The 17,969-nt window shown below is 40.9% G+C and overlaps 1 protein-coding gene across 5 annotated transcripts in view; it reads right to left on the reverse strand.

The window, feature by feature from the left end:
* Positions 1–501: 501 nt before the first annotated feature.
* slc8a3 (solute carrier family 8 member 3) overlaps positions 502–17,969 on the reverse strand; it is a 141,009-nt gene continuing 123,541 nt past the window's right edge. For 4 of the 5 annotated variants that reach the window (XM_074660582.1, XM_074660581.1, XM_074660585.1 and 1 more), the window contains 4 exons: positions 11,320–11,444; positions 10,826–10,925; positions 6,460–6,729; positions 502–4,622 (listed from right to left, as the gene is read on the reverse strand). In XM_074660582.1, the coding sequence (XP_074516683.1) occupies positions 4,246–4,622; positions 6,460–6,729; positions 10,826–10,925; positions 11,320–11,444 (872 nt within the window). In that variant the 3' untranslated portion in view covers positions 502–4,245. Of the gene's footprint in view, positions 4,623–6,459; positions 6,730–10,825; positions 10,926–11,319; positions 11,445–17,584; positions 17,924–17,969 lie in introns of those variants that run through there. The other variant, XM_074660583.1, reaches the window with a different exon arrangement.

Raw genomic sequence — 17,969 nt, forward strand, 5'->3', positions numbered from 1 at the left:
TTTATTTTAATTAATTTTTAAGAAATCTCAACATTTTATCATTTGTAAATAAATATAGCCATTAATTAATTGACAAAATGTGACAGAAAATTATATTTGTTTTAATTTTCTTCTTTATTTATCTTTGTATTAATGTTTTCCTTTATTTATTTACTGTTCTGTTTAATTTTCCCTTTTATGTATTCATGAATATATTTTTATTAACTCATATATTTATTTTTTATTAATTTTTAAGAAATCTCAACATTTTATCATTTATAAATAAATATAGCCATTAATTAATAGATATTATAGATATTTTAATTTGCTCATTTATTTATCTTTGTATTAATTTATTCCCGTATTTATTTACTCTTCTGTTTCCCTTTTATTTATTCATGTATTTATTTTTTAAGAAATCTCAACATTTTTTCAATTAATTTACCACCACATTTATTTTTTATATTATTTTGCAACATTTAATGACATATTTATTTATCTAATAAGTAATTTATTTATTTATTTATTATTCTGGCAGGTTCCGTCCTCCATAAAAGTGAGCCCCATAAAATAAAATAATAAAACCGTCCACTGACTCTGGCTCAGATGAAGCGACTGCAGATAACCTGTACTGTAGATGAGATATGTGAGAGTTGTGTTGACATGCTTTCCCCCAGTAGGACACCTATACTGTGTCTATGTAAACATACACTGAAAATTATGTACATAATGTGGGTTTAGTGTTGCCTCTGAATGGGGCAGTCAGCCACTCCGTCCTCCCTCTTGTGCAGCAGTGGACCCGTCGCTCTACTCTGAATGTGTGTATGTTTATACTGTATATGTTAGAGAGATAGAGACGGAGTGAGCAGGTGTGGTCCAGGGCTGGGAGAAGAGCATCCGATTCAGCCACGAGACGTATTTACAACACTGCTCACCACAAAGGAAGAACACTGAGGAGGAAGAGGAGGAGGAGGAAGAGTGCTGAAGTAGAAGAAGGGATGACCACAGGGACTGGAGAATGACATCCCCCTTGTGGAAATACAGTGTCACTGCCACTTACTCTCACTCTTTTTTGTTTACTTTTCATTTTATGTTATTTTTTTAAACAGATGTTGCATCCCACCTCTTTGGTAATCTCTTGGGTGATTTTTAAATTAGCCAAGAATTGACTGATTATATACTAACATACAATTTTTATGCAAATTAAGTATTGTAATAAACATATTATCTGCTGCTTCTTGGGAGTTTCAATTTTTGTTTTTTTCTCTCTCTCGTTTTTAAAAACAAAAGCACCAGTCGTGTGTTAAACAGCATTCAGAATCAATATCAGGCTACTTTCAAATTCAACCAGCAGCTATCTGCTGCTCCGACACCCACACCTGCTTCTCCACTGAAGAGTTTCAATCCAAAATGACACCTACTCTTTACATAATGAGCAAAAGTAAAAAGTTGTTATGGAAAGACATGCAATTTATGAGTCATTTTTTGAAGCGCTGCCAACAAAACACCTACAAATCTGATGATGGAGTCACTTTGATTTTCTGTAATGTCAAAAAAATAAAGATTTTACTTAGTTAAAGATGCACTAATTGTGATATTTAGCAATGGATGAAATTATGTGTAACGTGAAAACTAAACTCTACCGTTCCCGTCAGTTCCATGAAGCATTTTAGCAGTTTTAGCTAACTCTACTGTTTGCTAACTTCCGAGCACCAAACGGAAAACAAAGTCAGCATCTAGCTAAGCAAAGTTAGTTTGCTTGTGAACAAAGTGAAGCATTTAGCAGCTAAAGAGCCACATATTTCCATCAGGAGTTGGTGGAGATCAAAACAGAGCTAAAAGGAGAGTGAATATCAGACTAACATTCATCAGGTGTTCAAAAACACGACTCCAAATGAATGCTAACGCTGCTCTGTGTCTACTGGATGTGTAAATTAGCTGTTTGCTAACACTTTCATCATAGCAACTTTATAGTTAAAGTGGAACTTCTGGGTTTTGATCCATAAGTGACAAAACCTGATTCAAAATCACATTAAAACTTATAATAATGCAAATTACTCTGCTATTTCAGCCTTCCAACATGACGTAGCTCAACAGTAGACCTATGTCGTGTTCTGTTGCTCAATACAGGAAAGGTATTAAAAACAAATAACTACATTGCTTATTTAATATGTCTGTATTCAGTGGCATTTAGCATACTTTTTCCGCTAAGCCTGGAACATTCAGGTTAAACGTCACCAGCTGGACAGAATGAGGCTATACTTGTCCAATGACGAAACTAATGACTAGTAACGATAGCAGGTTGAGGTTAGGCATTGATCTCGAATGATTAAAGTTGCGATAGGTCGTTAGGCAGCGCGTTCTACGAGATTTATCTCACATTTTCGCAAATCTAGGGTAAAAATTTAGACACGACGTGACGTTTTTAGATGACAGAAATTACAGCTAAATAGTTGGAAAAATTACATTATAAGAATCAAGGATATGGCAGAAAGTTAGATTAATGCTAAAGCTAACGCACTGGTAAATGTTAGTAGCATGGATGTATAAAGAGAACTGGATACATCGTCAGAGGCGGGGCCCCCGTTCATTCCTATGAAAGTTGCTCAGCGACGCATGAAGCAAAAAAAGTTCAACTTCCGAGTATAAAATTATTATTACTTCGTAGATACTCATTTATCTAAAAAAAAAAAAGAAGTGGAACCCAGGAACATGATTAACTTTTTCAGAAATGTAAGTGAAAGAAACCCTCAATGTTGCTGAGATACAGAAGCTAGCGGAACAGCAGCATCATCAGGACTTTGGGTTTCTATAGACCAGACCGCCACACACAGGTACTTCACAAAACGTCAAGGCGCTTGACCTGATGGCGGTCTGGTCTATAAGGTTATATGTAATATGGCAGATGTCGTGTTTCTGCTGCCCCCAAGTGGTCAAAAATCTATGAATGCAGCTTTAATAAACGGTTATGCACCATTTTAGGAAGAAACTCTTGAGTTGTTCAGCCGAGCAATAAGAGCTCGTCAGTGTGGGCAGCTGCAGCAAAACGCCTCTCCCTCCACAGGCACTCTGTTCAGTCCATAGTGACACCTTCAATATTGGCCTTTTGCACATGTACAAGTAGAAGTCTCCATAAATAGAACTATACAGCAAAGTGCATGGAAGGAACAGTACAAAAATACCTCTGAATTTACCTCTGCAGCAACACGTTGTTTTTTTTTTTGTTTTTTTTTCTGATTGAAAAGGTGAAAACTCGAGTGAGACCAAGATATCAGTAAATAAATAAAATACAATGTCATACTTTTACCTAGGCAAGATACATAACTCTTAGAAATGTGAAGACATCGTTCCAGTATATAGTTTGACCCCCCCCACCCCGTCCCCTCCCGCTTAGCCACAGCAATCCTCTGTTGTTAGAGCAGAAGGTGACCACATTTAAACAAATATTCAAAATATACAGAAAATATGGAAATATATTATATATAGATACGTATAGAGTACGGAAGTAATATCCAGGGCAGTTTGACCATGTTCACTGTGTCCACCTCTTCCTCCTCGCCGGTTTGAATGGTGATTCGTCTGCCAGTATGAACTGTCACTGTCGCTCCTCTTCTTCTTCTGTGTGTGATTTCTCTGCAGCGCTCCTTAGGAAACTATGCAAATAAAAAATAAATACTATGAATCCATCCAACTGTCACTCAACAACATATTCCCGATATTATCTTTTGCTATTCCTTAACGTAGATCAGAAAATAGTTCTTTTATTCCTCTTTTTGTGTGTGTTTATTTTTTTTGTTTTATGTATTTTTTGCGTTTTTATCCCCAAAATACTTTTTAAAAAAAGTCGTTCTCGTCAGATGTTGAGAAAAATATAGACCTCTGATTAACTCAACTCTCTCCAGATATAAGACTCTTCCAGTGGAATGCAGGACCCACCCCGGCATCGGCATCTTCTGGACTCGGTGGTAACTCAATCCCAACTGTAAGCACACTCGCACAGGCTCAGGACGGCGCTCCTGTATGTAGCCGGGGGCGAACAGGCCTGTCGGCACTAGAGGGCAGGATACTCACCTCCAAGCGTCCTTACAGAAGGGGTTGAGGGAGAGAGAGAGAGAGGGAGGGAGGTGTTTGGGAAAACCCTGGGTCTACCTCTCCTGTCCGTTCATACCATACAAGACTGACCCAAATTCCACAGTGACAATTCACTCTTTTACCTCTGAAGTTGTACTTGAAACCCCTGCATGTTTGTATTCTCTCTCCTCTGCTTTAGAAGCCCTCTATATGACAGTAGGCCTCCAGACTGGAGAAGAGGATGTAAAGGAACCAGAGGCCGAAGAGGAAGGCTGACGTGGCCAGTCTGTGTCCCCGGGGCCCGCCCAGTTCTCCTCCGATGTGGGCCCGGCGCCGGTAAAGCAGCACCGAGATGGCCAGAAAGGCGAAGATGGTGAAGAGAGTGACGGAGAAGGCCAGCGAGCCGGCTTCCACCACAAACGGCTTCCCTTTCATGTGCCAGTAGATGGCCGCCACCGACCAGGCCAAGCCGATTCCCAGGAAGACGTTGACGGCGTTGCTGCCGGTCACGTTCCCGATGGAGGCGTCTGCGTAGGTGTCCTGGACGGCTGATACCTTACTGGCGAAGGTGTCTGCAGAGAGAGGAGTCATTACACATTGATTTTAATGTTGCCAAACGGTGATTGGGGCACAGAAATACATGACATCACCTTTTCCCACCCACTTTGAACCACAGGGAAAAGCACAAACAAAAAACCCCAGAAAAGTCTCATCTAAAATAACCAAACTGCTGAAACTTTGGCACAAAGGCCACCCGATTTGACTATTATCAGGCCATTAAAGGTGCTGTATACAACATTATGAACCAATAGATGTCACACTAGAGCACTACATCTCAGACCAATACAGCTTTTATATAAGTTATAATATTGATTTTTACAGTATAGAGTTATTTTAGTAATATTAGTAACAATAGTAGGCTTGGTAAGGAGCTAACGTTATTTCTTCGACCTGCCGAGTGTCCTCCATGTAGCCTAACGTCATTAGCTTGCTAGATATAACGCTAGCAACTAAAATAAGAAGGCCTGGGCTATATTTCTGTTGTGTTATTTTTTGTAAGCTAATATGAAAACGTGGCCAAGATAAGTCATTCCTAAAGTGTAAGTTATTATCTTTTAGTAGATGTTCTTGTTGTTATATGTTTGACCCCCCACTGCTGGTTCTTTACAGTCCGATTTTAGCGTTATCGGCCGCTATAAGCACCATAGATGTGGGTCAGTAGGGGCCTACTACTCCTACTACATTGTAAAAATGAAAGCGAAACTTAAAAGCAACTCGTTCTAACACGTTGTAAAACTGAATGAAACGTTACGCTTTGAACACACACAAAACAGCTACAAAACTTCTACAGCTTCTTTAGGTTTAGGCAGAAAAACAAACAGTTAACAGTGAAGTTTAGGGAAAAACATCATGTTTTGGCTTAAAATAACCTTGTTTCACAAGTGAAAGTGAAACTAATCGCTTGTGAACACATCATACAGGATGCAAACCCCAGCCTCCTGGGTGAAAACTGTGTTTTGCGTCCCATCCATCGCCCCCAACATCATGCTGTCTGTAAGCGCCTGACTTTGGCTTCTGCTCCTGTCATAATTACTAAGTCGCTAGAGATCGCTGTTGTGTTCTTTTAGACCTTCTTTCGGGGATATACCATGTGAATAGATGGTAAAACCTACTATTGGGTGTAGTAGGCCCCTCGTGACTCACATCTATGGTGCTTATAGTGACCGATAATGCATATTTAATAGCCTGATAACAGTCTAATGGGCTGGTAAGGCTGTATAGGATCCAACCGTTCACAGCTTTTAAACACCACTATACTCATAGTATAATTCCTGACCATTAAGATGATTATTATTGTTAGCACTATTTAGTTTTTGCAATCAGTGCTTCCAGAAATATCCCACAATTCCTGTCACCTTTCACCCCGTTCCCTCCTAGATAAACACGCTGGAAGCAAATGTTGCATTTCCTGCCAAATCCACCTGTCGCTCAAAATCTAAATTGCATTGTGAGGGCAGATGGACGTTGGCAATCTTCTCTGTATTGGTCTTGTTTGTTTATAATATTTCTATATATCTTATTTCATCCAAAATGAATGTGGTGATGATTTATTAATGTTGCACTCAGGACCTTTAATAACAAATATGCTGACAGAGTCAATGCTTTTGGTGACATTATTGTTTCTATCGGGTGCAAAATGTCAGTTATGAGGAAATAAAAAATATCAGCCATCTTGATGACAAAGCATGTTTGATGTTTGAAAGAGTCTTAAAAGCTCACAAAGTCACAGATGTTTATCAAACTATAAAAGAAGTTTATAATCCCTCAACTGACATAAAAAGACATGAATACACAAAACTTTAGAGGACAGATTTTCACATTACAAACATAAATGTGTCCTCTTCTCACCTGGGACAGATGTACCAAGAGCCACAAACACCACAGCAGTGACGGAGTCCTTGAGGCCGATGGTGCAGCCGAAGTGAGACGCCAAGTCGCCGATGACGGCCGTGAGCAGGCCGATGATGATGATGGAGACGATGAAGCAGGCCCAGCCGTGCAGGTAGTCTGTGGGAGGAACGCAGGCGAACAGGACCTTCCAGAAAACGGTGAGGAAGTGCATGACGTAGTCGAAACAGGACGGCAGCCGTTCTTCTCCCGTGTCGTCTTCATCCTCATCTGATTGGGAGAAGTGTGGCCGAGCGAGGGACAAGGACGGGGACGGGGACAGGGACGGGGAGACGAGGGGGTGAAAGGTGGGATGGATTGCAGCATAATGGGAGGACAGGAGAGAGTGGAGCAGCAGAGAGGACAAAGATGATTTGTGCAAAGATAAAGAGAGAAGAGAGAGGGGTGAAGGAGGTGAAGTAAATATTAACAGAAGAGCAAAAAAAGAGGACGACACAGAAGATGAAAAAGCAAGAGAGAATATGACAGGGAAAGAGAAGAGAAAGACAGATGATGAAGCACAAAGAGGAGGAGGATAAAGAGCCAGAGAAGAGTAGGAAAACGTGGGCGAGATAAAGGATCGATAAAGGAGATAAGGGATGACAGAGAGGGGAAGGAAGAGAACAACATTCTCTTAAAATGACTTATTCTTTTCACTTCAGCCGGAGGTTACTGTTGTATATATAATACCTGCCGCAGGGCGGTTTTAATTAATCTATTAATAAGTATTAATTAATTTAAAGAGCGGCAAGTTTTTGTCTTTTAATAGGGGATGAAGTCTGTATACATATAACTTTTGCTTTAGTTAGTAGGTTACCTTTAGTCCATAACCTGATTATAAGTGCCATTTAGCCGTGCCAGGATTTGTGTTTATTGTTTAGATGGTGATGGAAGTGAGGAATATATTTCAGTATAATGTTGAGGAATACTGTTGAGTATTTGGTGTGATATCCTTGCCGTATATTTTGACCTCAGGGAATTTTTGTTGTCATCCTGTGCAGCTTCCATACACATGGGGGTCTATGACAATTAGCATGTGGTGTACTGTATAGAATTAGTGTGTAACATGGATTTGGGATGTATCTTTCTCTGGTCTTCTGACTGAGGTCACACATTGTGAACATTGCAGCTGTATTTGGTGGGGCTGGTTGCCAGGGTGACCAAGTGGTCACAGGGAGACTTTCTCGTAACCTAGAGTTCATAGATTCGGTCACCTCACCAGCCATTTGTTCTGTCAAAGTGAACCGCGCTCACTGAGAGCCCCGCTTCATTAAAGTGCTATCTTGTAAGAGCTAAAAATGTTAATGTAAATGGTCACCCTCCTCAGGTGGCGGAGCCCGGCGTCCTCTGTGTCCCAGCAGCTCACAGGAAACTCGGCGGTCAGGAGCGACACGGCGCTGATTCAAAGTGTCAGGCCATGTGAGCTACATGCATTTTTCAGCCTTCGGGTGCATCATGAAAAAATAAAGAGCACCGCCGGATTAAATATTTCAGCTCCAAAGTGACGAAGCGAGGCCTTCGCGGCGCTCGCTGTGACTGCAGCGGGCGGAGCGGCAGCTGCACTGCAGGCCGATCTGATGCCGCTGCAGTCGCCTGACATGATGGATGAGTTTCCTCTTACGGACATGAGATTATTCCAGAGCTCCAAGAGCTTTACTTTCCGGGAGGATTCCACCTAAATGAGTTTTTGAAAGCTCACACTGACACAATATTTTTGGGGTGAAGTCGGTGGAAGTCAATATTTTGAGATGACAACTATGCTGAGTTAGATGAGAAGATAGATACCACTCACATAGCTGGCTGTTAAATATGAAGCTACCACCAGTAGACGGTTAGCTTAGCTTAGCTTAGCATAAAGATGTTATACCTTGTTTGTTAAATTCGCTAAGATAAGATAACAAGCTGCTGGCATCGCTTCATATTTACCATATAGATGAGAGAGTAGTATCAATCCTCTGATCTAACTCTTAGCAAGAAAGTGAATACAGGTAAGATTATTTCCCAAAATGTCAAACTATTCCTTTAAAGGTGCAGTGTGTAGGATTTGGTGGCACCTAGTGGTGTGGTTGCAGATTGCAACCAACTGAGTACCCCTCCGCTCACTCCTCCCTTTCCAAGTCTGCAGTAATGTGACCTGCCGAATGCAAAACCGTGGTAACGCCGTTTGTCTGGCTCAGAGGCCATCCTTACCACAATAACACTACTTTTGGCAACGGAAGTCAGACGGCAGCTCACGTTACAGCAGTTTCACAAGCGTGATGGAGAACTGCAGTGGCCTTCAGGTAATGTAAAAACGTAAAAGGCTCTCTCTAGAGCAGTGGTCTCAAACTCAATTTACCTGGGGGCCGCTGGAGGCAGAGTCTGGGTGAGGCTGGGCCGCATCAGGTATTCCACAAAAAAAGCTTTGTTAAAAAAAACAACAATCTTCTCAAACGTCATTATTAACAGTTCTTTAACTTGAATGGGTTCTTCTGAACATGAACGGTTCTTCTGAACATGAACTGTCCTGAACATTAATGGAACATTGAAGAACATGAACGGTTCTTCTGAACATGGCCTCTATTGCGTCTCCCACTTTTCCTGAAATTGTCTGTGCTCGTCACCAACCTTTCTCTTCACTGCAGGCTTTGAAAAAGACATGATTGGGGCTGTGTGACAAGATATATATTCATTCCACTTGGTGTCACTCTGCAATAAAGTTGTGCCTGCTGTGTTTGTGTTGCTCTGCAATTACACCACCAAACCGCTAGTTGGCGGCGGCGTCTCTATGAGTTTCTTCTTCTTCTTGTACTACAAACAGAAACTGAGGGAGTTGGAGCTAATAACTGTTGAACCACAGAACTTTTACATTACTGCAACGCCGAAAAGAGACAATATATCTGAGTCGATTTGTGTGAACAAACATTGAAAAGATGGAGGCAGAGAGAAGTAGAACTTGGTCCTGGCCGCTCAGCATCGCTGAGAGACTGGACCAATCACAGCTGTTGCGGTCTGCGTCGCCGCGACGTGTAGTTACATTTCTGGAGAGGTGCACGTCAGGCTACGGCGTCGATTACACGCAGAAGTATAAATCAAGCTTTAATCGAGCTTATGCGATGTTACACGGGCGCCGCCATAGTTGTTGTGAAATGTTTCTCTGCTTGCATCAAGCCCGGCCGATTGCCCGTCCCCGGGAGCCATATACCCCACTGTGATTGGTAGGTTCGTTCAGCTCGGGCTCGCGCAACAAAGGGACCTTCCACACACAACGCGGCAAACTGCCATTCACATAAAACTCGCGGGCCGAGGGCGCCTGGTTAGCTCAGTTGGTAGAGCGGGCGCCCGTGTAACAAGACTTGGTCCTGACCGCGGCGGCCCGGGTTCGAATCCGGCCTGTGGCCCTTTCCGCATCCACTCTCTCTCTCTCCCCTTTCCAAGACTCTATCCACTGTCCTGTCAATAAAAATGAAAAAATGCCCCCAAAAAAAAAACCTTTATAAAAAAAAAAAAAATTTGCGGGCCGCACTAACATTAAACTTTCATATCAAGGTGGGGGCCACAAAATATCGTCTTGCGGGCCGCAATTGGCCCGCGGGCCGCGAGTTTGAGACCCCTGCTCTAGAGCTACTGTAGAAACATGGCGGAACAACATGGCAGACTCCATGAAGAGGACCTGCTCCCTATGTAGATATGAAAGGCTCATTCTAAGCTAACGAAACACAACGATTCTTGGTTTCAGGTTATTATACATTAATGAAAACATAGCTATGAATATTATATTCTATTTCTGCTAATAGATCCCCCGAAATGTCACACTGTTCATAAAATCTTCCACAAATGAAATTGTCAAAAATAGCAGCTCTTATTGGCAAAAAGACGTATTTTTTAATTACATATATCCAATATCAGGCCCTAAATTCATTGATGTATAAATTCTGTTTAAAAAAAATTGAAAAATCACATAAATAATTTAAACGTACAAATGAAATAAATTATTTTCACACAGTAACAGTGGTAATCATGTTGGCAGAACTCAATATTCACAACAATATTAACAATATTTGAAAATATGTAAATTAGACAGGACAGTCTGACCATGTATTGTAAAACTGTCCAACCAGGGATCATTTTTAGATGTTCATTTGACTGATATTCAAATGTTAAACATTACTGATAGATGACTAAAACCTGTTTTATTCTGCTATATTTATATATTTCTTTGATCAAGCACCCATCCTATCGGATATTCTTATCGTTTATATATGAATCAGTGAAGGACCATGATGTCCAGTGTATTTGTGTGCAGCCCCTTAGAGTCAGAGCAGTAAACATGGTGTTTTTACAGTACCTGCACTGACTGTAATGGCCTCCATGAACTGGTCTCTCCAGGAGTTGGTTCCCACCACCAGAGCCAGGTTGGTCTTCTTGATCAGCTTGTCCACTGTGCTCTGTGTGACACCGAAACAAGAAGGAAATCCATCCGTTACTTATGTTCAGAGGACAGAAGGGAGGAGAAATACATGAGCTCCACCACATGATGGCAGTGGCATCAAGTTCTAGGCTGCAGAAAGCTGTTTGATGCTGATAAAACCAAACGCCAGAAATAAATATGGTGGAGATATTCTTTGGTTGAGGAGGTTAGAGGATGCATTTAAACCATATCTCCTTCAGAAACGCATCTATATGTGGGTTGGGAGGCTTCTGAAGAGCAACTGCTAAAAATAGATATATGTGTGTTATTTCAGGCAAGGTGAATTAGTGCGTATGACTGCATGGAAAACACTGATTCCAGCAGTAACAATCAGGCTGTGTTTGCTCTGTTTGAAGAGTAACCTTTCTCACCTTAAACTCGTATGATTCCTCAATAATGACTTCCAGCTTGGAGTGTTCCCCCAGCACCGGTTTTCCCATCTCTGCGATCCGCCTGGCTTCCTCCTCGTCTGATGTCATCTTCCTGTCTGGAAGATCTGAGCGGAGAGGGCGAGAGGGAGCAAAGTAAAAAAAGAAATCACGGCGAGAAAGACGGCAATCAAAATAAAAAGGATGCTCGGCTGATTAGCATGTTGGGTTGTTCTTCATACAAACAAAACATCAGAGGGTTGCCTCGCCGCTGACAGTTTAAATGTATTCAGCCTTTATAATGTTCAGGCTTTACCAAGAGACAACATTTGTTTTATATGCAGTATTATAGTTTATATATATGCAGTCACGTCTGTCACACTCAATCAGTGCAAAGTGAAAAACGATAAGATGCATTGTAGTAATAATACCTACTAAATAACTGTTTTCTAAAAGCGTTCTCTCTGCTAAGTGTCTTGGTGGCGTTCCAACTTTGTTATGTAAAGGTTAGACAAACTTGCATGCTTGATTAATCCGGCACAAAACACTGCAAAGGCAAATATTTAGTGCAGATCTATTTCTTTTTTTTTTGTACCATTTCCCATTATGCTACTTTTAACCAAAAGAGTTTAGAATAACTTTCAAGGTCCTACACGTCATAAAGGTTTAAAGGGGACGTATCGTGCTCATTTTCAGGTTCATACTTGTATTTTGGGTTTCTACTAGAACATGTTTACATTCGTTAATGTTAAAAAAACACATTATTCTTCTCATACTGTCTGTCTGAATATACCTGTATTCACCCTCTGTCTGAAACGCTCCGTTTTAACGCCTGTCTCTTTAAGACCCTCCTCCTGCTCTGATTGGCTTGTGAGAAAAATATGGTGCAGCTTTGCAAAGGTAGTTCTCAAGCTGTGGGTGATATATTCTAATGAGCCTGAATGTGACATAGGAAGGTGAGCCGAATCTGAATGGCTTGTTGAATTAGCCCACAAAAAACTGACTGGGTTGTCTTATTTCACAGTTTGTGGGTTGGTAGACACTCCAGATACCCAAAAAGTGTTTTTTTTCATATGTCCCCTTTAAAGGGTCCAAAATCCACATCCCCCCAAAAATAAATGTTCCCATTTATTCCTAAATGTTGAGATATTCGTCTCTAAAATTCTGACATTGTATTCATGTTTTAGGACGGGGGGTTATTCTGTTTTGCCAGACTCAGCAGTGAGTGACTTCACCGTCCCGTTGACATCATTTTCAATCGACATAGAAGCTGCAGAACGTTTTTCAAATTTTTGGATTTAAGAGTTTTTATAGCTTTTTGTGGTTTGACAAAACTATCCCTTTTATATCTGCAGTCCTCGGTCTTACAAACTACCGCTACCTGATGGTGTGGAGAGTTATTTCATCTCACGCAGGTGCAGAACGTACGTGGTAGTTGGCTGTTAACTGTAATCTTTGCGGTGTGTTCAAGTGCAAATTTTTGGCCAAGACACAGGCGACGTGAGACGACGCAACAGGCAGCCTTTGTCGCAGCTAGTTCTTTGATTTTGTTTTGGTGTGTCTGGGCCTTTAACAACACAACACAACACAAATCTGCATCATAAGGTTTCACAATCAGGATGTGAAGTGTTGGTTGTAGGACAGAGCTGAACCAACAATAACAAATCAAGTACTTTCAAGGCCTTCCATTCAATGTCAGGACTCGTTTTTTCTTCAAATACACCCCCGATCAGTCCTCCTATCTGCCTATCAGACGTGTCCTGGGTGGCTCCGCTGTAGAAAGAAGCCACAATGCTTCACACAGCTCCTGAGTGCACCGCACACTACAAAGAGCGCCATAACATCAATTATGTGCTGTCAAACTCTATCAAGAAGGAGCGGCTGTGCATCCAAAGGCCTCTCATCCCGCTCTGAGTGCGACACCCCCACTGAGCCACCTGGTGCAGAGACCTTGTCATCTTTTTATACGAGCCCCGAGTCCCAGCCTGCTGCTCTTTGCTGACAACACGCTTACCATTAAATATTAACGTTGCCATTAAAGATCACAGCCCGGTCCCCTTGATAGGAGGGCGTGTCGTCGGCGAGCACACACACACACACACACACACACATGCAGAGAGGCATGCATAATATACCAGAGCATGAATTCCTGCACACACACACACTTTTAAGCTAAATCAATTACACACCCAGGAAAGTATGCACCCTCTAGTCTTGACAGGATTTCTTTTGCTCATGTTTAAAAATTGATTATCCAGCCATTCCCCCGCTCTGAGCTGCAACGTCTACATGACACAACTTCCTTGACAAGGAAGGGGAAAACAATAATAACACAATCCCACAAAGGTAATTCGATTTCTAATTTTGGAACGGCAGGTTTCTTATCTCGACGGTTATCAGGTGTTTGCACCTTCCTCCTGACTGGAGAACATGATTTATGGATTTATGATTAATTAATCCGCTGATTAGCGTGAAAATCCGTCATTAAGAGCGGGAGAGAGCAGCAGAGGAGCGTGTTGTTTGTTAACGGTGACAGTAGAGGAAGATAACAGTGCTGGCATAGAGTTTATTTATATCAAACTGCTCAAAGTACCGACGTAAAATCTTCATCAGCGGCAAAATAAACCGTCTAAACTGTCATCCTCTGAGATTTCACGCCATGCAAATTCAGGGTTGATGTTTAAACCACAGCACACACACAGAGGAGGTGGTTAGTGAGATGCTTAGAGGGGGAATGGACAGCTTACCGTCAGCTAACAACAGGGCTGTGGAGGACAGGAGAAGAGGAGGAGGAGGGAGGAAACAGAAAGAGGATGAGCAGTGGAAATGGAAGAAACTTAAGGATGAAAACAGGTTGATAAGGAGGAGAGAGATGTGATGGCCTCAGAGAACGGCTGGTATTGACCCTGAGGTGTAATATATACGGCACTGATTATTCAATTGGCTGAAGAAGTAGAAATAAAGTGGTATTTTTTTTATGACCACAAAGGCACGATCGAGGTTTATTAAGGGTAAAAATGTCCGATACAAATCAACACAATTTGCAGGATATTTTGCGTCATGATCGTAACATTAACTCAAAGCTTTATGACTCCCAGCTGCAGTCCGATGACGCCCTCATTAACCCTGATTTAACAAGTTCAGTATGAAATAGTGTCGGACCAACACATGCATTTACCAGAACTCGGCCTTTAATTAATAATAATAAAATCCTTTGTTTCACATGCATTGCATCATTATCATAATATGAAAATAAAAGAGACATAATGGGTGTATATTTGAATAAATGTAGCCATAAATGTCAAAAGTAAAGTAGTACAAAATAGTAAGATAAAAGAAATGTAGATAAAGAAATAAGAAATAAAATACATAAAAATAAATAATAGTAAAATAAATTATTTAAACAAAATGCAACAACTTGCTCAGATTTCTTTAAATAAATCCTGAAGTAGAGTAATTATATATACACACACATATATTATTATTAATAAGATTAATAGACAAAAATACAACAATTAATAATTTAAACAATGGGAGAGATTTGGAAGATTTATAGATATGATAATATTTGAAAATTAAAATAAAATAAAATAGGGTGGTTACAATTGCTGTAGTTGTTTTCTAGTTCCTGTTTTCATAATATAAAATATTTTTAGTGTCTGCCTAAATGATAAGATTTGTTTGTCCTCCAGATTGCTGCTGAGTATAAAAGAAATGTCTTCCTCTTTACAAAAATTGAAATATAACAGTTGGTGGGATATATATATATACATATGCTGTCAATATGGCGGAGGTGAGGATGACAAAGATTTTATTTGACAGCTTCAGTTGGGAGGAGGAGAAAGGTGGGGTGAAGGGGGGAAGTCTATAAACAACAACAAATCCTGCTTCAACCTGCCATGAACCGCTGCCAGCCAGCCTAAAAACCTTGTTAGCATGTTGGAGAGTTTTAGTGTCTCGTGGAGGCCTGAATGCTGCTTCAGAGGATTTTTCTATTCTGTAGATACAGTCTTAATAAAGTATCAGATTCATAAATAGATATCATATCTGCCAAATGTGAGCTATTGGGAGCTTCAATTAAAAGACAATGGGTTTCAAAATAGTCTTATTTGCAGTGGGAAGAAAAGTTAAACACGCACACAGTCACACAGTCACACACACACACACACACACACACACACACACACACACACACACACACACACACACACACACACACACAGTCACACAAACACACACACACACACACACACACACACACACACACACACACACAGTCACACAAACACAAACACACACACACACACACACACACACACACACACACAGACACACACACACAAACACACACACGCTTGACTCATTTCACTTGGACTTATTATATCACACTTTGTAATTAAAAGTTGTTTTTATCAACTTTGCCAATACAGAAAGAACAAAAGAACATGATGCAACTCAAAATAAAGTCAGTAAATTGCTGAAGAACAAATGTGGACATAAGTAGCTAATAGGAATATAATCTGACAAAACCACAAGCTAAAAGAAACATTTCAACAGAAATACAAGTATAAAGGGTCTTCATAAAAATTAAAAACTTGTTTTGATATACTTCTAATAAACACAGCTGGGGTTTATGCAACCATTCTCCAATGTGACTCAAGTCATTTGGTCCTAGTCTCAAGTCCCGAATCAAGTCACTTTTTAAAAACAAAATTATTATACAAATTAATCATACATTTTTTATCTGTTCAAAATGTACCTTAAAGGGAGATTTGTCAAGTATTTAATACTCTTATCAACATGAGAGTGGGCAAATATGCTGCTTTATGCAAATGTATGTATATATTTGTTATTGGAAATCAATTAACAACACAAAACAATAACAAATATTGTCCAGAAACCCTCACAGGTACTGCATTTAGCATAAAACATATGCTCAAATCATAACATGGTAAACTCAAGGCCAACAGGCAACAACAGCTGTCAGTGTGTCAGTGTGCTGACTTGACTATGACTTGCCCTAAACTGCATGTGATTATCATAAAGTGGGCATGTCTGTAAAGGGGAGACTCGTGGGTACCCATAGAACCCATTTAAATTCACATATCTTGAGGTCAGAGGTCAAGGGACCCCTTTGAAAATGGCATATTAGTTTTTCCTCGCCAAAGTTTAGCCAAAGTTTGGAGCGTTATTTAACCTCCTTCTTGACAAGCCAGTATGACATGGTTGGTACTAATGGATTCCTGTGAGGTTTCTAGACATATATGTGATATCGGGCTACACAAATAACTTTTTCATTGGTGCAGTCTGAGGTTGTGATTAAATAATGCACTTCAGTGAGTCAGATCTGGTGTTCTGACGAGGGGCGAGGCTGCTCCTCATCCAGTCACAACCAACCACAAACATCCACATAACGTAAAGTAAACTGATGATGATGATGATGAAGGTGCCTCATGCAGATACTCAGGACCATCATGCCCCTCTCACGGCGTTCTGATTACGACTCTGTCTGATTGTTTATCTGCATGCTGTGGCAGCAGAGCAGATCAGTGACACGGCGCATCACGCTCAGACGCCCTCGGCAAAGTGTAAACCGTAACTAAATGATATGATTAAGAATAAAAAGAGGCTCTAAAAGTCATCCAGCGAGGCAGATAATTGCATGACAGGATACGCCATAAGTGGATGAAGAGAGAGGAGAAAGCCTCCCTGTGTCTTTCAGCCTCTAGAGATTCACAATGACAACTCTTCCTTTTGACGTCTTCATCATAATTTCTCCTTATAAAACAAGGACGAAGATGTTCACAGTCTTAAAGGGATCAGAGGCTCTGAAGGACAAAACAAAGCTGCTCACATCTGAACGGTCCGGCTCCTTCTGAAACCTCCTTCAACTGAGACATGATACTAATTAACCTGTTTGTGTTCGGAGGCAGCTTATCAACTTCCTAAATCAAATACAGTCCACAGTTAATCATCATTAGGAGCTAAGTGCATTAATTGCTGTGGGCGACTTGCTTCATTATCATTAGTACTAGCCGAGCCGTGCTGATCTGAAGCCAAGTGTGGAGTAAAACCCAGCTGTGGTGAGTGTGAGTGTCCGGACCCCAGTCACTGATGACGGTACGGCGTTTCGTAAAGGCCGGTGAGGGAGCGGCAAACACACACAAAATCAGATAAATAGATACACAAACAAAATATACAGGTACATAAGCACAAATACATACAAATAGAGATAGACAACATGTTCTCATCCCAAATCGTCACATACCGCCCCTTGGCGTTGGCGTCACACCCCTTGGCGTTGGCGTCATGCCCCTTGGCGTTGGCATCATGCCCCTTGGCGTCACACCCCTTGGCATCATGCCCCATGGCATCACTTTAGGTTTAGGCAACAACATAGTTAGGTTTAGGAAAAAACTACATAGGTGGCCTTAAAACTAATATATCTGTAAGTGAAAATGAAACTGAAAGTTATGTACACGGGACAAAAACGAACACCTGATTGTAACGTGACGCACGGGACACTAATAGCGGTCTCCCGGATGAGTTATTTTGGTCATTCATAATCTTTTTCAACAATGTGACTCACAATTGGAGCACTTCAACGGCTTGGATTGACATGAAATTCTCCCTGTTGACTCATCAAAGGTACA

Source organism: Sebastes fasciatus, chromosome 15 (genome assembly GCF_043250625.1).
Source record: "Sebastes fasciatus isolate fSebFas1 chromosome 15, fSebFas1.pri, whole genome shotgun sequence".
Lineage (NCBI taxonomy): Eukaryota > Metazoa > Chordata > Actinopteri > Perciformes > Sebastidae > Sebastes > Sebastes fasciatus.